Here is a 21,363-nt window from a genome sequence, read left to right as displayed (position 1 = left end):
TGGTTTTCGTTTTGTGGAATTCCTTTGAACATCTTAGATCCGTTTCATTTTCAGTGATGAATAGTAAGGTGTTGTGGTATTCTTTGTTTGCCATGTGTTTAAAAGACAAAACAACAAATACCTTTCATCATGTAGATACTGTCTTATCATGAAAATCAATTAGTAACATCACTCACAAAGGCAGCATGACACTAATGATCACTGTCTATGCCCTTAAAAAAATCTCAGGGTAGTAACTATTGGTAAAAAGAGAAAAGCAACTGATTTTTCATGGCTGAATAAACTGTGATAATAAAATGTTATGTCTCAGTGTATCACATATGAATTTAGCCTGAATGTTTTCAGAGTTTTACTTTCAGTATTTATTTCACAATATTGGTTTTCCTCAAATTGGTTGTTACTTGAGCTCCACATCTTGAATTTGAATATTTGAATATGTATATACCTAAAGATTTGTGAGTTTTGTTTGTATTACAACATCCTTCAAATCCAACCAATATAAGCCATACAAGTTCAGCTAGATGAGCTAGAAGTATGTGGTGATTCTCTTAAGTCAAAAGCACAAATGATTTCCAGCTATTGAAATGCCACTTATTTGGAACTCAGGAATGTTACAAATAAAAGGCTGCCCCAGACCATTCCAGAAGCCTGCAAATTTCTTGCCTGAGTTCTAGATCTATTGGTCCCACTAGACATGTGTACTTCTTTTCTTCGTGTCCAACAGACACCTCAAACTCAACGTGATCAAGAATGAAATAATCTACATCTGGGGAGGATGATGACATTCATTTATGATGAATTTATTTAAAAATACAAATGAAAATTCCTCCAAATTAGCAGAAATGAATAAAAAGAAGAAAAATAGCAAAGAAAGCACACAAAAAAATCCCAAACTCATAACAAAATTTGGCACATTATGGCCAGTTACAATATAATTCCAAATTGAAAAGAGATTCAAAGAAATGATAGACAATATTTCTTCTCAAAAGAATGATGTTATCTGGCAGAAAGCAAGTGCAAAAAATTCTGGGGGAAACAAACGCTGATTAGAACCACCTCACTTAGCGTCCCTATCCCACCATGAATAAAGAGCAATGCAAGATAACTCTTTCCTTTGAAATTATTAAGTTTTTAGGAGAGACCAAGAATAATCATTTAAAAGCTAATGTTGGGGCTGAGGTCCAACAGTGGAAACCCCAAGGCAATGATACTGTGAAGACAACCAAAAACCTACGGGGGAGGGACATGTCATTAGGCTGATTTTTTTATCAGACTGGTGGCTTACCTGTGGGAGCCCGTGATTGGGTTAACAAATTGTAACACATCCCAGCCGCTATCTCCTTAAAGAAGATGTGCTTAGTAACTGCCTTGAGGTTTTAGCAGTGACCCAGGCTCCCGGCTATAAACGCTGGGCGTGCCTGCTGTTAGTCTTCTATCCCCAAAACAGCCGTGGGCTGGAATGGTGAACAACTTATAAAAAGCTGCAGACTCAGAGGTGAGAAGGCTGGTTAGCCAGTGACGGGTAAGATCCCCTGAGGAGGGCAACCTAAGACAGGCACAGCCGCCTGAGTCCAAGTTGTTAAGCAGCTGATTCTCATACGTTCCGCCCTGATAAGCTGACAGGCTCAACAGGAACATGATTCACCAAAAAGGTCTTCTGACCTTGAGCCAAACACCAACAATAAACAAAGCCTTTGTACTCATTGGATCCCACCCTGTCCTTCCCTAAATTCCTGCATTCCTCCTTTGATTATACACAATAAATATGGGAGATTTGAGAGGCTGGTGGAGTTGGCTCCCAACTCCCTCTCACAATGGTGATAAACCCACACTTAACCAAGAGCAGCTTTTCTTCTCAGCCTCCTTTATCAACGCATCATTTTATTCAATTTTCAAGTCCTTTAGGTGCCAGCATTCCCCAGGGACCAGTCTTTTTCTCTTTACCCTCACACTTAATACTCTCATCACCAGCCCTATATCCATGGTCCATGGCTTTAATTACTACCTAATGTCAATAGCTTCTATGTATATATACAACCCAAATCTCTCCTGGGAGCTCAAGAAATGCATTTTAACTTACCATCTTCAAATGGATTTCAGAGGTACTTGTAGTTGATTATGTTAAAGAAAATTATATTCATTTCTCCAAGCTGATTTATGTTCTGTGTTCCCTATCTCAGGCAGTAGCCTTATCATTCATCCACTTAGGTGGGTCAGAAAACTGGTAGTCTTTTTTTTTTTTTTTTTAATTGAAGTATAGTCAGTTACAATGTATCAATTTCTGGTGTACAGCACAATGTCCCAGTCATGCATATACATACATATATTCATCTTCATATTCTTCTTCATTAAAGATTATTACAAGATACTGAATATAATTCCTTGTGCTATACAAAAGATATTTGTTGTCTTTTTAAAATCAATTTTTATCTATACTGGAAGGGATAAATTTGGGAATTTCAGATTTGCAAATGTTAGCCTGATAGTCATTCTTGTCACCTCTCTCCCCCTTACCATGCCAGAATCCTGGCATTGCTAAGTGTTTTCAGTTTTGCCTCCTAAATGTTCCTGCAGGCCACACCCTTTGCTCCATCTCCACTGCCACTGTCCTAGTCCACATCATCGTTATTTCTCACCTGAGTCTTCAAAAAGGTTTTCAGGCATCCATTCTTGCCCTTGTCTGATTCTTTCTTCCCACGAAAGCCAGAGCAATCATTCTGAAATTGTCACCTCACTCTTCACCCCTCCACACAACACACACACACACACACACACACACACACACTCTCTCTCTCTTTCCCTCTCTCTCTCTCTCTCTCTCTCTCTCTCGTTTTACAAAGCTTCAGTGGTATCTTCTAGGGTAAAGACAAAAATATTTAAACTCTGTGAGGCTCTGTCTGGCATGACCTGACTTCCTGCCTAATTCTCAGGCTTGATTTTACCACCATCTGCCTTACTCTCTGCTCCACACACAATGAATTTCTCTCCATTTACTAAAAGCCAGAGTCCCCATCCTGTCAAAATCCATTTGCATTTCTATGTCTTTTCCCAGTTTCCTTGTACTCATCTTTAGATCTCTGTTCACTACTGCCTCCTCACAAAATTTTCCCAGACTCCTCACCCTTCACTACCTCCCAAATTAGAGATTATGTCTCCCATTATAAATTTTCTTGGTACCCAGTATTTTCCCCTTATAGCACACATTATTATGCTTTCTATATTTGCATGATTATTTGATTAGTGTCAGTCTTCTCTATTAATTGCTTTTGTTACAAGGGCAGGGGCTTACAAAGGACCATCAACATACTGCTTGGTACTTGGTCAAAATACATTCACTGATTGAATGATGAAAAAATGCATACTGGGTAACTGGAAAAGTATATTTAGAGAAGATTCATACTTGATTTATGTGCAAATGTGAAGCACCTATCATTATTACTACTGTATTAGGATTACTGTTTCTATTAATATTACTGGATAGAAAACATAATAGAAGAAATGATTCTTTCCACAAAGGCAATAACAACACACAACACTAAGGACTTGACAAGACATTTATAGAACCCAATTGAAAAAAACTATAACTCTTGACTGAGAAACATAAGATAAAAATGGGATAATTGTGTCTTTTTCTCACACAGGGAAGCTCAATATTTTATAAATGTAATTCTTTTTCCTAAATTAATACATAAATTATGTACAACCTTAATCAAACTCTCTATAGGATATTAGAAGCATAGAACATGATAAACCCATTTGAAAACTTACTGGAATTAAAAAATATGCATGTAAGAAGAGTGATAAGGAACTCCCCCAAAATTGAAAGGATAAGTGAAGATAGGTCATTGTTCCCACTAGATATGAAAAAATAATAAAAGTCTACTAACCTTGGTGAAAGAAGAGTAGAAATGAATCTAAGTAGCTATATCAGAATTTGTTGTATAATTAAATTAATTCTCAATTTAATATTCAATAAATGATATTACAGTTGGTTGGTAGACATTTAAAAGACTGTTTCCTTCCTAAATCCTTATACCAAAACATTTCCCAAATGGACTGAATATTTCGATTAAAAAAACTCTAAATATACTATTAATATAAATTTTGGGTAGTTTAATAATACAGGAATGGTAATGAAAACAAATATGTAAATAACAAAGTAAAATGTTGAATGATCAGATTCTAAAATTTAAAGTCCATGTTTTAAATATATGTTATAAAACTCTCAGTAAGTATGCTTATGAGGTTGTTCAAACTGGGAAAATGTAATAACTGACAGAAAAGACTTCATATACTTTACTTGCAAAATGCCCTTAAAAATCAGTACAAGAGAGCAAAAGTATGCAAAATTCTTTATAAATAACTCAGAAAAGCCATAATATAAAGGCCAATAAATATGTAAAATGTGTGCAATATCACTAGAACTAAAAATGCAACCAAAGCAGTAAGATATTAAATTCCATCGATCAGAATCTGACAAATATTAACATGTTTGATTGTGTTTGGTGTAAAAGGAGAGGCAGGACAACACACATCTACTGTCTGTCTGTTTTCCCCATTGGCTGTGGAAAGTAGAGTTAAAGTTGTTTTATCAAATTAGTTTACTCAGAGTTTCTGTAAATGTGAGTAGATGGTGATCTGGGATATCTTCCAAGACCATGAATTTTAATAGATGATGATTAACTTAAAATATCATTTGTAAAAATTGCAAGTACAAATCTAAAATAGAGTGGAACTTAAAATTCACATAACAAAACCAATATCACAATGGTGGTGAATTAATTCCGTTCTTATGCATCAGACCGTGGACCTGGGGGAGGAGTGGTTGTGGACCAAGTATTTGCACATCCTCTGCTTCTCTCTGTCAGCATCCCGCCTCTCTGGAAGACTGTCTGTGGCTTAGTGTACAGACTTGTAAACAGCTGCCCTCTTCTCAGCTCAGACTAGTTTCCATAAACTTTTTCTTTTGTTTTATTTGTAACTGCTCATTTGTAAAGTTGTCCTAATGTTTCCTGGCTTCCAACTATTAGAAACTCTTTACTAGTTTTCCTTTGAGTTTGTGAGCTCTTCTCCCTGTCACCCTGAAGGGTCACTGTAGTCTGCATGAATGCATGGTGTGATAAACAAATTTAAGATGCTTTCATGGTGACCAGTTAATTTGCACTGTAGCCTATGAGTCTGTTGTGGGTGCAAGTTTTGCATGTCTATTTCATGTAAGAATATTGGTATTTCTCATTTGGAATATAAAATGATTATCCAGTTGATGCTACAGGAAGTCATTCCATGCTTTATATGCTGTTGTTACCGTTTTACCATTTACTGGGTAAAATAGACCAATACACAAACTAAGTTGAATAAATACATGGTAAGATGTGATCTAAATGAAGTATGCACAGTGGAACCACAGAACTAAATCTCCTAAAGTAGGCTAGGATTTGGAGAGGAGGGGGAGCAAGGAAGACTACCTGGAAAAAGTTTTCTCTCGATGAGTGGTGAGAGATGAAGACAGCGTCTTGAGCAATGAAGTCATACCAGGTATAAAATACAACAGAAATTAAGGAATGCAGGTCATAAAACATGTGTCTGGTTTGGGGAACCCCAAGTGGGCTGGCAAGGAGGTGGACTGCATGCAAGGGATTGTTGGGAGATAAATGAAAGAAGTAGGAAGAGGTGTGAAAGGACTTGTATGTCAAGCTAAAAAGACTGAAAATTATTCTGAAGAAGTTTTCTTTAGGTTACTATTTTTGGTTTTCATCTGGGAATGTAACCATACCCTCTAGAGGGCCCTTGGAAATGTGTGAGGAGGGTGTTTGTGGTTATAAAAATTGGAAAATCTTTTAGGCATTTTGTAGACGGGCCAAAGATGTTGAATGTCTTGTATGCAGGCCAATCCCTTTGAATAAAATCTGAGCCATCCAAAATATCAGCAGGCCTTTTACTGCAAAATACTTAAGTGTTTTAAACAAGTAATACATCTATTGTGAGTTGCATATTGAAAAGATCACCTTGGCGGCAATACTCAGGGAGGGTTTTGAATGTGAGTGAGACTGACCACAGAGAGATTAGTTAGAACAATGTTGGAGGAAAAGAAACAGGGAACGAGCAGTCCATGCCACTGAGGATGGAGAAAGACGGATTTGGGGGATTCTATATAAGGAATAGAATCAACGAAATCTGATGAAAGAGTGAGAGGGTAAGGCAGCAAGAAATTTAGAATTATTCTCAAGTTTCCGGCTTCTTAGGTAGCTGGATGGAATATGATAGCATTTAACTAATATGGGGAAGAGAGAAGGAAAAAGGCTGAGGATGTAAGTGATGTGTCTGTAGAGCATCCTGTTGGAGAGAGGTTGGAGTTACACCTAAAGATACGCAAGCCGTCATATCCAGGAGCTGTTAGAGCTGTGAATGGGAATGGGACCACTCAAGAAGGATGCAAAAGGAGAACGGTGAGCCGGAACAGATCACTGGGAAATGCTGGTGTTCCAGGGAAAAAGAGAGAAAGGGAAAAGTTATGTTCCTATTACTAGGAATATTATTTCTCAGTTATAGGATCCTTAACCTTGGTTGTTAAAAGCAACCATGAACTTTGGAAAAGATTGCCTGATGCTTCCTCCAATTTTATAAAGCAGTTCTTATTCTCATTTTTACATTCTCATGACGACCACTAGAAGGAAATATGAAGAAAATTGAAACTTCTGATTGAAAATCAAAAAGCAAAGATACCAGTGAGACTGTTAAAGTAAGGAACTCTAAAGATGCAATTGTACTAATTTAACATAAATCTATATAAATCGTGCATATAATTCTCTACTGGATTTTACTTTGATGCCATCAACAAACACCTCAAATAATATTTAACTCACATTGATGCCCTACCATAGAACTATCCTGCAAGTTTAAAAAAACCAAAAACATGAAGAATGAATTTATTTTTAATCTAAGAATACAATTCACCACAATTTGAGGGGGGCATCCCACAAGACTATGCATGTAAGTAATTATGGTTAAATGCCATCAGTTATATAAGAAATTGGTCTACACATATGTGAAGTAAAAACTGTAGAGTCAAATGGTAATAAATAGAGGAAGGGAGAATGTCAATGTGAACAATTTTCCCAACAGTTGAAACTGTTATGAGATAGATCTTATAATGAAAGGCAGCTGGAGATACAGAATGATCACAGTTGTTAGCCACTTTAATGAGAAAAAAATGCAACAGAAATTGAAGACATCTGTGGTCAAAAATGTAAGCCCTAAAGATTCAGACAGGAAGCTGCGGTCCAAGTCCCTCCCTGAGACATACAACATCTTTCTTTGCATGACACTGAGCTCTGTGGGGTCTCACAGGCAGTGACAGCCTTCACTCCTTCAGATCTGTGCCCTTGCAGACTCCACCAAGGACGGTTTCCAGGCGGTTTACATTCAAGACAAAAGTTGAAAGTCAGACCCAAATCATTTTTATCAATAGCAGGAATGATCCCCTTCTTCTGTTTAGTTTCCTCTCTTGTCCTCATAACCCTTGAATTAATCACAATCTTAGCCCTCAAAATTAAATCCTCCCTTTTTTAAACCATGAAAAGCTTCAGGATGCCAAGTCGGACTTTGGTGATGCCTTCTCCCCTTCACCCCTCCCACCACAGACACACCATGCTGTCCTTTTCCCCTTTCCTCTGGAAGTTTTGCTCCCTAATGATTTCATTCTGGAGCCAGATGATTTCATTGACCATCTGTATAAGAATCGCTTCCAAATCTCCTTAGCCGCCCCTGATTTAGTATTCTCCAATCAGTCACACATTTTATCATGTTCAACCACCCTTCCAAATGAATCACTGTCATGGTGAACTGCCACGTAGGAAGCTGTGAGTAAGACCAGACTGGTGTAACTTTCCACTGAGGTCTTCGTTGTTAAATGGAAACATCTCTTTAGTGACTTCTGATGTCCTCCTTTTGCTGTCCCCGTTTTCCCCTCTTAACCCAATTTCCCCAGCAAGTATGTCTACACTCTGTGACTCTTTCCTCAGTCTAGTCTTTAGAAAAAAATGTGCTCTGATTTCTTGCTGAGGTTCTTAAGCTCATCCTCTTCTTCCCTAAAATGTAGATTCATCCTTCTTTCTTCCACAATAGGTATCTCTTCATTGCCTGTAAATCTGACTCTGTTTCCCTGCCTTTTCCTTGACCTAAAGCAACAGCCTTCTAATATTTAAAACCTGTTTATGGGTCTTTATATTGGTCTACACTGAGATGCAGATTAGAAAAGAAAAAAAAAAGACAAAAACCTGTCACCATGCTATTTTAAGCTCTTTGGTCCAGACTGTACCTCCAGCCTTACCTCTTACACCACCACATGAAATTTGTGCTGCTGCTGAAACTGGGCTAATATAGCTTGCCAAACATACTTCACCATGGCCTTTCCTGAGGCCTCCCAGTAGATACGCTTTTCCTCCCTTGTGCCTTTCTAAGTGCCTCGTATCTCTCTAATGCAACTTATTATGTTGAGTTTTGTGACATGTTATTTTCTAAATTTCATGGAATCTCACTCCCCTTGACCTTCTTGAGCACTTGGTTCTGAGCTTTGCATTTAATAATTGCTCAATAATATAGCTGAATTAAAAGAAAAAGATTTACATAACCTGCCTTCTTCACTGTCCCACGGGCATGAAAGAATCATTCCTGCTTCTATGTCTCCGCTTTTTTTCCTTTGTTTCTTACTCTAACGTGGCTTTCCTTTTCTCCACCATTTAACAAAAGTATACCCCTCTTCATTACTGCAGAACTCAAGTTTGATCTTCTTAAATCTTGTTAAATCTTAAATCTGATCTTAAATCTTAAGTCTATATTAAAGAAGACTATTACCATGTGAACGGAAAATACTGCAAACTGTATCAGTAAACAAAGAATGCTGAAACCATCAAGTCATCAGAGGCTGCCGCCACCCCCCAGGGAATACAAGCCTGTAGCCCGGCCTCTGCAGCCACTCACAATGGTGCACCCTGAGGGGACTCAGAATAATAAAGGACAGGATACTGGCCCTAGATAGCTAGATGCTTGTCAAAGGAATGAATTCAATGAGCCCAAATGTTTGCTCCTTCCCACACATAGAGAAGCACTAAATTCCTTAACTTGAGATGCCTGGTTTTCTTTAGATAACAAGTAATCTTTTATTGTTTCAACTACCCGGTCTTTGTTGTAAAACTCCTATATATCCTAGCTCCTCCCCTACCTCTTTGGAGCAGTCCCTCAGAGTGATCTGAGAGTCTCCCGCCAAATAAAACAACTCTCAACTTTCAGGCTGTGCATTTATTTCAGTTGACAATCACCACTAGCCAATTCTTTTTCTCATCTACTACCCATATGTCTTATGGTTGGCTCAGCACAATTTAGCACTTGATTGTTCACCATCTTGAATGCTTTTGTACCATTTCATGTGAGTTCAAGTTATCTATTCTAGATAATACATTCCTAAAGAGGAGGAACCCTGTGTTGTATTGCCCTTTAGTATCTGGTGGAGTGCTGAGCATGGAGTAGGAGCTTGTAGTAGATTATTCCCATTTATAAATGTTATGGATGACATAGGGTAGCCTTTCTTCTGTTAGTAAATATTATGTTAGACATGGTTAAAGGATGCTAAGTCATTCTGTGTAGTGCATTTTAGTGAATACACTCAGGAGTTTTAAAGGGAAATATTTTTTGAACAAGATTTAAAGAGGTGAGAAGAAAAAGGAGGAGCAAAAATACGATCAGAGAAGAATTTGTTTAAAAAATATTGGCTATGGATGATAGCCTTTTTTTCTTTATGACACTGACTCAGCAAGTGATTCTTCAAAAATTTCTGAAAACCTTAGGTTGGTAAACTGGGAAACAAAAAAGATTTGGGGAGATCTTTTCATGTGTGCTCTGTCATATAAAATTTTTTCACCCATGTTGTATCAAGCTCATTTAGTGAGTTATGACTCAATGGAGAGTTATGTCTGAAAAGAAAATATTTTTCAGTTTATGACTCACTTTTAAACATAAGTACATTCCTCTAAGATAGTACCCAAACAAGTAAAATTCTAATATAAACTAGATAAAAGTACAATCACTTTGATGTTATTTCTAACTTTAGGCTCATTACTTTAAAAATGTTTTCTCTATGTTTTTCCAAATTATTACCAAAATCCAAAACTTTTTTTCGTGTTATAAGCAACATACAAAATTGCATATGTAGTTTGTTACAATTATGTCAGCATATGAAAAGAAGACTTTAAAGAAGTGTCCACTGACATGGGATGTGGACAATTTTTCTTCTTACTTTCCTTGCAAAATTTCGTCCTCAATATTTATACATTTTATAACTAAAATACTTTTTGCTTATATGCCAGTTTGAGGGTAGAGTTGTATTCAATTTTCTATCAAGAAAGAGATAATAAAGTGATAATATAAGTGTGAATTATCAGATTTAATTACATCACTATTTGACATCTATAGGACATAGAATTTATGTAACCTCACTTGACCTCATTTTAAAAAATCTGCATTTAGTGGCTTTGAAATATATTAAACTTAAGCTTCCTTATCCTCTTAATATGCTATCATTCTAAAATTTAAACAACAACATTTTTATTCACTTGCTGTCTAAGTCACTACATTTATTTAGTTTCTCATCATTCCTACTCCATCTCCTTCGTTTTCACTTCTCTGACCTGTAAATATTCATATATCCCAGAGTTCAGTTCTTATACAGTTTCTCCTTTCTTCCTACCCTCAATTACTTTGTGATTGCATCTAGTTCTATAGATATAAAAGCCATACATACGCTGAAACTCCTAAATTTGTTTTTCTAACCTGGACCTCTCCTCTGACCTCCAGATTTGTATCTAACGTCCCACCCAGCAAGTCTACTTAGATGACTGATAGGTATTCTAAATTTAACATGATTCAGCTTGTTAAATCTTTTAGCTCCTCAAATCTTTTACCTATTGGCAACTTTATTCTCCCAGTTACTCACATTAAGAGGTTTGGATTCGTGTTTGACATTCTCTTAGACAACACCTCGAATTTGTTAGCACTTCCTGTTGCCTCTGTAGTCAAAATATATCCAGAACCTGGCTACTTTCCATGACTTCTACTATAACTACCCTGGTGGAGGCTGCCATGATCCTTGGACCCGATTATTACAAAGGACTCCTAACTGTTCTCATAGAATTTGCTCTGACATACTACTATCCCCAAAAGAGCAGCCACAACAGTATTCTAAAACTGTAAGCCAGATCATGTCATCTATTTGCTCAGTGGCTCCTCATCTCACTGACAGCAAAGGCTAAAATCCTCACTGCAGCCAAGTAAGAGTAGGGTGACCATAGAATATCATCTAATAAGAATACTTATGAGTGTGCTAAAATCCTAAATATTATGAGACATCAAAAATGCAAAAACTGGGGCTTTCCTGGACCCATGGTCACCCTTCCTATAAGATGTCCTATAATCTGCTCCCTCATGATTTCTGTGGTCTTTTCTTGGGCTGTTAGTCCATGTGCTAACTCTGCTGCAAACATGCTGCCTTTGTTCTTCCTTGAACACACAAGAACATCCTTCTCTCAAATAGACTTTGCAATTGCTGTGTCCTCTGCTTGGAATGATCTTCTTTAAGACCACTATATTGCTTCCTTCATGAAAAATATTTGAAAACGATAGTGGGGCTCTTAATTAAACCAAACAATATATGGTCTTTAGTTCAATGAAATGCAGATGTAGATTTGTGAGTTATCTTCAGTTAAAGTGATGACTAAAGTTGTGCAAATAGATGAGATTGTTAGGGAAAGATATTAGAGTGATTATTTCACTCTAATGACTGGATAGGAAAATGGAGGAGTTAGAGAAGAGATAACCAAGTGATGGTAGTAAATTCACTTAGCGTGAGGTATTTTCTTAACAATTGGAACACATTAGGTGCTTAATATCATAATCTTATGATTAAGTGGCTTACTAAATAAATGCATGTTTACATGAATTACAGTACATGGGTTAGAATCATCCTGGAAATGGGAAATCAAAATCCCAACTCAAGTTAAGAGTGACATTTTGAATCCCTAGGAATTGGTGATAATTATGATTACTCTTCAGTAATTCCTTCTAGAATCTGCATTTTCTTTTTCCCAGTGCACATCTAACATGGTAACTTAAGTTTCTTTTGGAGAAATGGTTAAATAACTATTTTAGATCATTTAATGGCATGGCTCAGATGATTAGCTCTAAAGTCAGATTGTTTGAGTTAAAATCTTAGCCCTCCCTCTTACTAGCTAGGTAGCCTTGGGCAATTTACCTAACATCTTATACTTTACTTTCTGTCTCTCTCTCTTTTTTTTTTTTTTTTTTTTTTTGGTTAAATGAAGATAGTAGTACCTCACAGGATTGAAGTGAGTAGTATCAATGTCTAAAGTGACAAGAAAAGTGCTTGGCCCATGGTGAGTGCCCATCGGCTTTGTTGTTACTGTAGGGGACGTCCTCCAAAGCCCTACATTCTCCTTCACTCAAGGTGCTGCCACTAGGAGCTCACAGTCTGGGAGGCCAGTGCCTGTGCAGTTGCTCAACTAAGCTCTGTTTTCACCTGCACTGAATTTTTGTCATTTGTTCTGAATTTTTTGTTTATAACTAACTAAAACTGCCACAGGCAGCCCAGCCAATAGGCCCCATCTAGGAGGCCTTCATCAATTAGCTGTCACCAAAGATATCTCTGAGTTAGGCCTTTTTTTTTTTTTTTTTTAAACCATGCCACTGTTATCTTTTACAGTTATTCCCACTTTGTTTCTGGTGGTCTGGAAATGCCCTTTGGCAGGGAATCTTGTCTTCTCTACTGAAACTAAAAGGCTTATTTCAGCTGAGTTTTTGTGTACTTCCATCTCCAACTGAAGACACACTCATAAGGAGGTTTTCAAAGGTGCCATCACACACCCACCTTGTATTTCTCAAGACCTTGGTGGTCCACCTTGAGACTCTAGCTTGAAGGTGAGTGTTGTGTCACAGAAGATAAACCACTGCAACATGCTGTCTTAAGTTTTTGAGTTACAGTCTCCTTTTACCAAGCAGTGTGTACTGTCTCAAATTCATTTACTTTGGGCTGCCTCTGAGGCCTGGTTCAGTCAACCAAACATGTTAATAATTATAACCTTCCTAGAACTCTCTGTTATACTGACATATTGATAAATTTTGTCTAATCTGAATTGCACAATTTTCTTTTGTCTCATAACCTCACCACCCACTTCCACACATATTGCCTGGATTTTAGACAATATTAATTAACTAAATCCTTCCATTCTTTTTATGTGGAAGCCTCCTCCTGAGGTTGAGCTTTTATACCCCTGAAGGATCCCGAGATCTGACTCTGGTTATAAATCTGGAGACAATAAGCAGCGGTGGTAGTGAGGTATGAGAACTGGTCTTTTCTCACAGGCATCTTGCATTTCAAGAAAGGTAGAATTATTACCCATCAGGAAACAAGGGGGATTATTTTAGATGGCTGGAGAAATTTAATGTGAAACAGGAATGTTGAAAGAGAATTCTTTCATAAACCCTATTCAAAGTTCCTTTATTTTCCAATGATATAAGCAAGCAAACAGAGAATTGGAAAATCCATTTAGATTTGTATTGAAGTTTGGTGATCTGCAGAGTTAAGATCTATATTTTTTTCAGTTATCTCAAACCTGTACAAAGAGATGAGTTTTTAAATCTATTTTTTAATATTTATGATTTATTTTAGCACAGAGAAAGGTCATAGCTTTCCTTCCACACCTTGAGCCAAGAAGATAGGGCTTTGAACTTGTCATTCTTTTTTTCTGTGCATCACTAGTAAAAGCGGCCACACTCCCTTGCAGTCCTGCAATCTCTCATGAAATTTAAATATACTGTCATATAGCAGAGGCCACTCATCTTCTTAAGCCTTGACTTCAAAGGCCAAATCATTCCAGATAATCACAGATGATAAATCCTGTTCCATGGACTGCTAAATTGTATTTTCTTACATTTATCCCTAACCAGTACAATCATTTGATCCAAGAGTCTTTCATTTTTCCCGAATTTCTGCTCTGTCATCACTGCTGTTACCAATTGCTAGTCTAGTCAGGGTTCTTAGTTGCAAACAACCTAAACCAACTTGGACTGATTTAAGTAGAAATGTAATTTATAGATTTTATTTGAAGTTTAGACAAATTAAAAGAAAGTTATAGAATCCAAGTTCATAAAATAAACATATATGAAGGGAGTGCTGACACTCAGAACCATCTTCAAAATCACATCCCAGAAGCATCCTGGCAAAACCACCATAAGACTGGACATTGGATGACATTTCTGGCACCACTGGTTAAGTTTCTTTAGAAAACTGGCTATTGCTGCCCTGACTACAGCTGTCATCACCATCATTCTCTTTAGTTCTCCACATTGCTGTTGAAGTAGGAGGAATAACAGCTCCCAGATATGTCCTCATCCCAGTCCCTGAATCTGGGAATTTGTTATGTAGCGTGGCAAGGCAAGAGGAACTAAGAGTGCAGATGGAATTAAGGTTGGTAATCAACTAGCCTTAAAATGGGGAGATTGTCTTGAATTATCCAGTTGAGCCCAATGTAATTAAAGAGTCCTTATAAATGAAAAATGAGACAGGAAAGTCATTGTCAGACTGATGCAGTGTGAGAAAGACTTGACCAAATACTGCTGGCTTTGAATATGTCTAAAACAAAACTCCCAGTAATTTAATTTTTAATGCATAATGCAAAAAGTCTCAATAGATAGATAGATAGATAGATAGATAGATAGATAATATTTCTGAAAAGATGAATGGGACTGCTAACATTGGTTACCTCTAGCTTGGAGGATAAGCAGATTAAGAGTCTTGACATTTGACTAATGGAATTTTTATTTTTGAAAGCATTATTATTAATGTTAATCATATAGAGTAAGTACATCTCAAACTATAAAGTCAGAAATACAAGATGATACTATTTTCATGTACAGTAACTGGAAGTTTAATAGCTTCACGGTGAAGGAGCTGACCCAAGAGGGCAAAGAGGCAGTGTGTGGAGGCGGTAGAAAAAGCCTAAGTTTGCAATCATTCTTTATATTAATGTCTGTTTTGCCCGTCCCTGCTTACTTCCTTCTAAATTACCAGCAATTTCCCCCCGATGACTCCCACTTTGGGGACCCCCTAATTTACTCTTACTATTTCCAGGGATTGTGTCAAATAGAAGCCCTCTGTTTTCAATATGCCCCCAAGGGGTTCCACTAAATATGGTCTAAAAATTTGCACAGTTCCCCGCTAAGCATTAGCTCTGTTCTGACCATGGATGATATTACCTCATATTCCTCAAGGTCTTTGCATTATTAAGCCAGAGAGTTAGAATCCAATCTGCTGCTTTTCAAGAAAAATCACTAGGGTTTCTGAGTGCAGTCATGCATTTTTGAAGTCTATGAAAAGTTGACAAAAACCAGGAATGTTTCATTATGATATTTTATTATGGGTGTCTGTAAGAAAAAAAGATCAACAACCACATACAAGCTTACAGAATTTAATTTCAACACATTCTCTGTGCTATTGTGACAAAAGCAGCCCCATAATTTGTTTTTTGTTGTTGTTGACTTTTACAGGATGCAGGGAGAGAGTCCCCGGCAGTGACCCACCAGGAAATCTTTTTGACAGGAGACATGTACAGATGGTGTGCATTTAGGTTCTGAATGCAAGGCAATGATTCTCACTTAGAGTCTGAAAAGTGAAAGTACATTAGCACCATAACATGTGTCTTTAAAGCCTTGCCAAATATTGGTAATCTTGACCAGCAATGACAAGAAAAAAGAAAAGCACCTTTAAAAGCAGTTGATTTTCAATATTAAAATAATTATGGCTTTTAAAATATTTCTTTCAATTCTTGCACTACACTCTACTCTTTTTTTTTTTTAAACCAATATTTTAGGAAATTAATCAGTGAGATTTAGAAGTTCTGGCATTTTATACAAATTTTTTTTCATCTTCTGGGACTTACAGAATTCATCTCTATTTCTGACCAGGTTGAGGTAGTTGAAACAGGGAGGTCTTCTCAAATTTCATGTTTGACTAGTTCAGCAAGAAAAGTTATCTTTTAATGGGAGGCACAGTCATTGCTCTGCAAGTGGGCTAGGATTCAAAGAATGTAACACAGTGTTATTGGAAGAGTGTTGAAGTTTATTTATTATAGCACCATTGAGACATTTTGAAATTGGAATTGGTAAAAAAATAGAACAAAAAGCATTTGAACCGTATTTGATGTAACAGCAAAAACAAACAAAAAAAAAGTATCCTTTTTTGATCAAATTACTCTTTTTCCAAAACTTTTGGAAATAAATAACTGGAATTTAGTTGGTCACTTGTACTGGTTGACAAGATTAGAACAAGAGGAACACATATGGAGTGTGAAATTTTTTTCTGGGACTTCAGATAGAGTTTGGTTTATAAAAAGCAAACAGGGCCAATGTCCACACCAAATTCTTGATCAGGACCACCAACATCATAGGGTGCAATATCTACAATAGGTAATCTCACGGCCTTGCGTGTTCGATATTCGAAGACTGTTTTGCCCCATTCCCCAGTGTGTTTCTGTAAAAAAGAGCAAAAAAAAAAAAAATGTGAGTGATCATGACATTACAATTACTTAGACACTTTCTCTGATTGATGAAGTTTGGAAAAAAAATTTGCTTGAAGGGAGTTACCAATTTGCCATGTTATCTTCCATACATGTAAGACCTGCTCCAGTTCAAAGTTATAATCCTCCCAATTGATAACTATACTGTCGGCCAAAAGCCTTGTAAGGCTTCAGGGTAAACCCAGCAGGACGATTACCACAAGACAGTCCATTCTTAGAAACCTTGCTTCTGGTCATTGTTACCAGGTATAGAACCACTTTACTAAGAAGTGGAATTTGCTTATATTAGGAGTGAATTCTCCTTTTGTTCATAAGTGATAACAATAAAGGGCAGATTTAAAGTTAATCTTTAAAATTAAAAGGAAAGAGATTTTAGATTGAGTCCATATAATGGCTATTATATAGTATAGTATATAGAATGGATAGTAACCATCTAGATTATCTGATAAAGTTTATCTCATGGATTTAAATTTCAACTGCTTTTACATCAGCTGCTTTTCACCTGGAGGTTGAGAAGATCTATCCATTTTTGTGGCATTTAACCTTCCCTGGAATGAATCAGTAGATTCAGTATAACTCATATCAAATGCCATCTTTTGTTCACCCTCACTATTTGATTTTCTTCTTTTCAAAATAGTTAGTGTGGTTAAATGAGAAATTCTGAGCTCATTACAACCTATGTTTATAAAAATACTGTTACTTACAGTGCAACCATCCTCCAGAACTGAGTATGTGAATTTGCTGTTTCCTTCAGCCTTGAACTCGCCTTCATTTGACCCCATCAGCCTCAGGGCTTTCTTTACATTCCCACTGGCATGATCCATGTATGCAATGCTATTCTTGCAGTGATAAGTGATGTTCTGGGAGGCCCGGCTGGAGAGAAGTCGCAGGAATGCCAGCTGGACATCGAGGACATCTTCAGGAAGTTCAGGATTGCCATAGCTAAACTGTGATTGATAGGAAACAAATAAAGCTGATCAAACATTTTAGCAGCAATTATATGCAAGGGATTCATGCAGTACAGTATGGTCTTTGTAATGTAAGTTGTTCTTATATTTTATGTATGAATATGTTTTTAATCACATGTATAACATGTGATGTTAGAGTAAAGAAGGTCTTAAAATTGGAAAGAAAGGTGGTTGCATACAAAGAATAATCTGGTTAGCTCCTGAGAGACAAGTTATAAAAATAGTTACCTGAATATATAACATTGTTGCACTTTTTAATTTATTGACTAACTTTGCTTTGTGATGAGCAAATGAGAGGAACAAAGAAGTCGGGAAAGTAGGGATGGCTTCCTTAAAAAAATGGTATAATCTTTCGTACCTGAAAACCACCATTCATGGATTCTCCAAACCAAACATGTTTCTTCTCAACACCAGAATCTGTCCACCAGTTCTTACGTGGAACATTCAAAGGACTGGCATTTATGCACGTCTCCCCAGTTTCCATGTTGCAGAAAACTTTAATAGCATCCAGCTTGCAACCTTGGTTAGGATCAACCCAATATTCTCCTGAATAGTCACAGAAAAGGACAGTGGGAATTGGTTATAAAATCCAGCAATGGGATTTGGACCAAAATGATTTTGTTTACCTTGTCAGGGATTCATAATGTTAACTGCTGGTGTATTTGTATTTTGTGTATTTGTATTTTATAGTGTAGCATAATAGAGGAACTTTTAGACTGAGATTATTGAAGTAAAAGAGAGTTAACAATTAGGAAGCACTGAAGCAAAAAATAGCATCTTGATATTGAACAGTGAAGATACATTAAGCCAAGACATTTTGACTGGTGTATTATATTTAGAGATCTCTCTCTTTTTTTAAAGATGAGTATCTACTTAATGTAGTTTTGCTTAATAGTGTAAGCTTTCTCTAACTTAGATTTATGCCAATAGGTCTAAACCTAAAGTCCCCATGATTGATGATTGTCTCCTATTTTCAGTAATTTTCAGAAATTACTCCTAACAGGCAATGTTCTGTGACAAGATACTTGAAAGCATGAAATAATTTTGTCTTTATAAAAAATTAACCCAATATATGCAAAACCTTATACTATTACAACATTAGTTTTAATTCTGTACAATATGCTGGAATTTTTTGTTTCTTAATTTGAAAAAATTAATAATTAGATTATAAAAATTAAGTTTCAATAAATAAAATTACAATAATTAAATTGCAAATTATGTCTGCATCAAATTATGTATATTTGAGCTTGAGAACACAGTGATACACATTGTATATCACTCAAATAACTTTGTGATGGTATGCAGAAACATGCCAAAGTCTGATTTGTATTAAAATTTCTACAAAACTCTCTTTACATTTTCCTACACTTGGAATATGTTGAAGTGGCATTACATTTTAAGCACACCTGCAAAATTCACGTCTTCTTACAATATCAAGGAGTTTCAATTCAACTAACATTCTTTAAGTAGTCTTTCTGCTGTGTTTTCTATTCACAGTAAAAGTTTCCTCTTGCTTAAATTCTAATACAAGCAGCTCTCTCTGTAATCCTGTTGCTGTGAGTGTGAAAGATTCCCCAACATACCACTCTTGAGTTCAGGATGGCAGAATTTCAGGTCTCTGCAGTTCCGAGCAGGGTTTTTACGGGAACCATCAGGACTAATGAGGCTTTCTATCTGTCCATTGACTGATTTGAGTGAAGTCATGATCTCATCGGTGTTGATTTTGAAATCCATTGGCTCATCTCCATAATATGGGGCAAAACCACCAGCTTTTTCGCCTCCAACGCCAGCGATGGCAGCAGCCCCAGCACCACAACATGGACCAGGAGCACCGGGGGGTCCAGGGGGGCCTGGTTGTCCTGGGTGGCCCGGGGAGCCCTAGGAAAGGTAAGAACATACCTCACTGAGGTGCACTTGTTTGGTCTCCACTGAAAGAATATGTTGCTAGTCCCAGAAAAGGCATTATAAACGATTAATAACTTGTTCCATCATACTTATTTCAGTCAAAATTTATTTGGGTTGTTTTATGATCAAATGTTAACCAATTCATAATAACTACAATTCAGTATTACAAAATGTATTGTGTTCCACTATGTAAGAGGAAGTGGTGTTAGATGACAAATTTTACTCTATCAAGTTTCCTTCTGTATAAATGAGATAAGTTATTATAATGCTGACATGACAGAGGGGTTGTGATCAGGAAACCTAGATCCTGGCCCCAGATTTGTCATTAACTTTGTGTTTTGGGGCTGACCACTTAACTGATTTGTGTTTTAATTGTCACATGTGGAACTTGTGAGGATAATTTTTTTTTCTTTTCCATTTACCCAAAGGTGTGGGATAGGAATGTACTAGGAATAATGGTATCAGTAGGAAAACTGGACCCATGGAAGCTGTTTGAGAAGTAGATTGTGCTTTATACTTGCAAATTATTATGATTATCATAAATGTGAGCTCTCTCATATGAGATCAGCACTGGCAGAGTTCATTTGGTTAACTGGGCTGTATCTTTTTTTTTCCCCCTTTATTCTGATATAACTGTTATCTGATCGAACTGTAAGAAAGGTTGTTTCTCCCCATTGTTATAGTGTGACGGAGAAAGACTTCATGGGTTGGAGACTATCTCAAAGTCATTGTTCATTTCCTAAATTAATTTTGGTAACTGCCTTCTGTTTAACTATCTTAGTTTTAAAATATTGCAAAACGTTTCTGAAAATGTGAAGATTAAAGCAAGTTAAGTACACCGACTGATAAGTGGTGTCTTACCTCAGATCCTCTTTCACCTCTGTTCCCTCGAGGCCCTGGTGGTCCAATGGGGCCTGGGTGTCCACTTGTTCCGTCTTTGCCAGGGGGCCCACTGGGTCCGACAGGTCCCTAAGAAACGATCATGATATCATAATGTTGGAATGCTTTCCTGCAGTGTAAACATTTTAAAATGTGGACCTTCTGATATCTTTCTGTGGTACGTACTCTGGGGCCTGCAGGTCCTGGACTACCAACTGCGCCTTGGTGACCAGCGGGACCCTGAAAGGAAAGAAGGGTGAGTGGGAGTGAAGACTTTCAAAAGGCTTTGGAAGCTGTACTTTCAAGATCAGATCAAGAAACATGGGGACCATGATGAAATGTGATTTCCTTTTTGTTTAATCTCCCCGTTGTCTCACGCCGACTATTATTTCAGATAAGCCCTCGAATCCATTTCTACTCTCTTTAGCATAAACTTTCAGAGATAAACATTTTTCTACTATCGGCCTGTAATATTCTCCTATCTCATCAGTTAATAGGCACTAAAGGGGATTTTCTAACAAAAGGGATGCACTTACTGGAGAACCTGGGGCACCTGGGTTACCAGGGAATCCTCGATGTCCTTTGATGCCAATAGAACCACGTTCACCCGTTTCACCTTTGTCACCACGCGGGCCCTGGGGACCCTATACAAACACATTTCAAATTAAGGTCATACACACACACACAGAGACACATTAGAAACAAAACAAAATATTTATAACAATCAAGTCCATTTTATAACATTCTACAAGCTAGAAACCCCATCAACAGTCATTGCATACATGGAATGCTAGATTGTTGTGGTTGTTTTGGTTTTGGACTGAGAATTGTATGACACTCCAGTAATTGATATGTACACCCGTGGCCCCCAGGGAACTCTTAGGCCCAGAATTGCTTTCTGTATCATCAAAGGAAAGTTTAAATTTGGTTCCATAGTTATGTATGTAGTCATCCCCTTTTCCTGAACATGC

The 21,363-nt window shown here is 37.0% G+C and overlaps 1 protein-coding gene across 1 annotated transcript in view; it reads right to left on the bottom strand.

Annotated features, from left to right (window-relative positions):
• Window positions 1-15,459: 15,459 nt before the first annotated feature.
• Window positions 15,460-21,363, bottom strand: part of COL3A1 (collagen type III alpha 1 chain) — a 39,288-nt gene continuing 33,384 nt past the window's right edge. Inside the window, exons 45-51 of the mRNA XM_031451778.2 lie at window positions 20,929-21,036; window positions 20,579-20,632; window positions 20,375-20,482; window positions 19,192-19,486; window positions 17,967-18,154; window positions 17,345-17,587; window positions 15,460-16,594 (exon numbers count right to left, since the gene is read on the bottom strand). Of these exons, the coding sequence (XP_031307638.1) occupies window positions 16,448-16,594; window positions 17,345-17,587; window positions 17,967-18,154; window positions 19,192-19,486; window positions 20,375-20,482; window positions 20,579-20,632; window positions 20,929-21,036 (1,143 nt within the window). The 3' untranslated portion in view covers window positions 15,460-16,447. The remainder of the gene's footprint in view (window positions 16,595-17,344; window positions 17,588-17,966; window positions 18,155-19,191; window positions 19,487-20,374; window positions 20,483-20,578; window positions 20,633-20,928; window positions 21,037-21,363) is intronic.

This window comes from Camelus dromedarius, chromosome 4 (assembly GCF_036321535.1).
Source record: "Camelus dromedarius isolate mCamDro1 chromosome 4, mCamDro1.pat, whole genome shotgun sequence".
NCBI classification, from domain to species: Eukaryota; Metazoa; Chordata; class Mammalia; order Artiodactyla; family Camelidae; genus Camelus; species Camelus dromedarius.
Note: the sequence above shows the minus strand (reverse complement) of the source record. Positions and strands in the feature narration are given on the sequence as shown.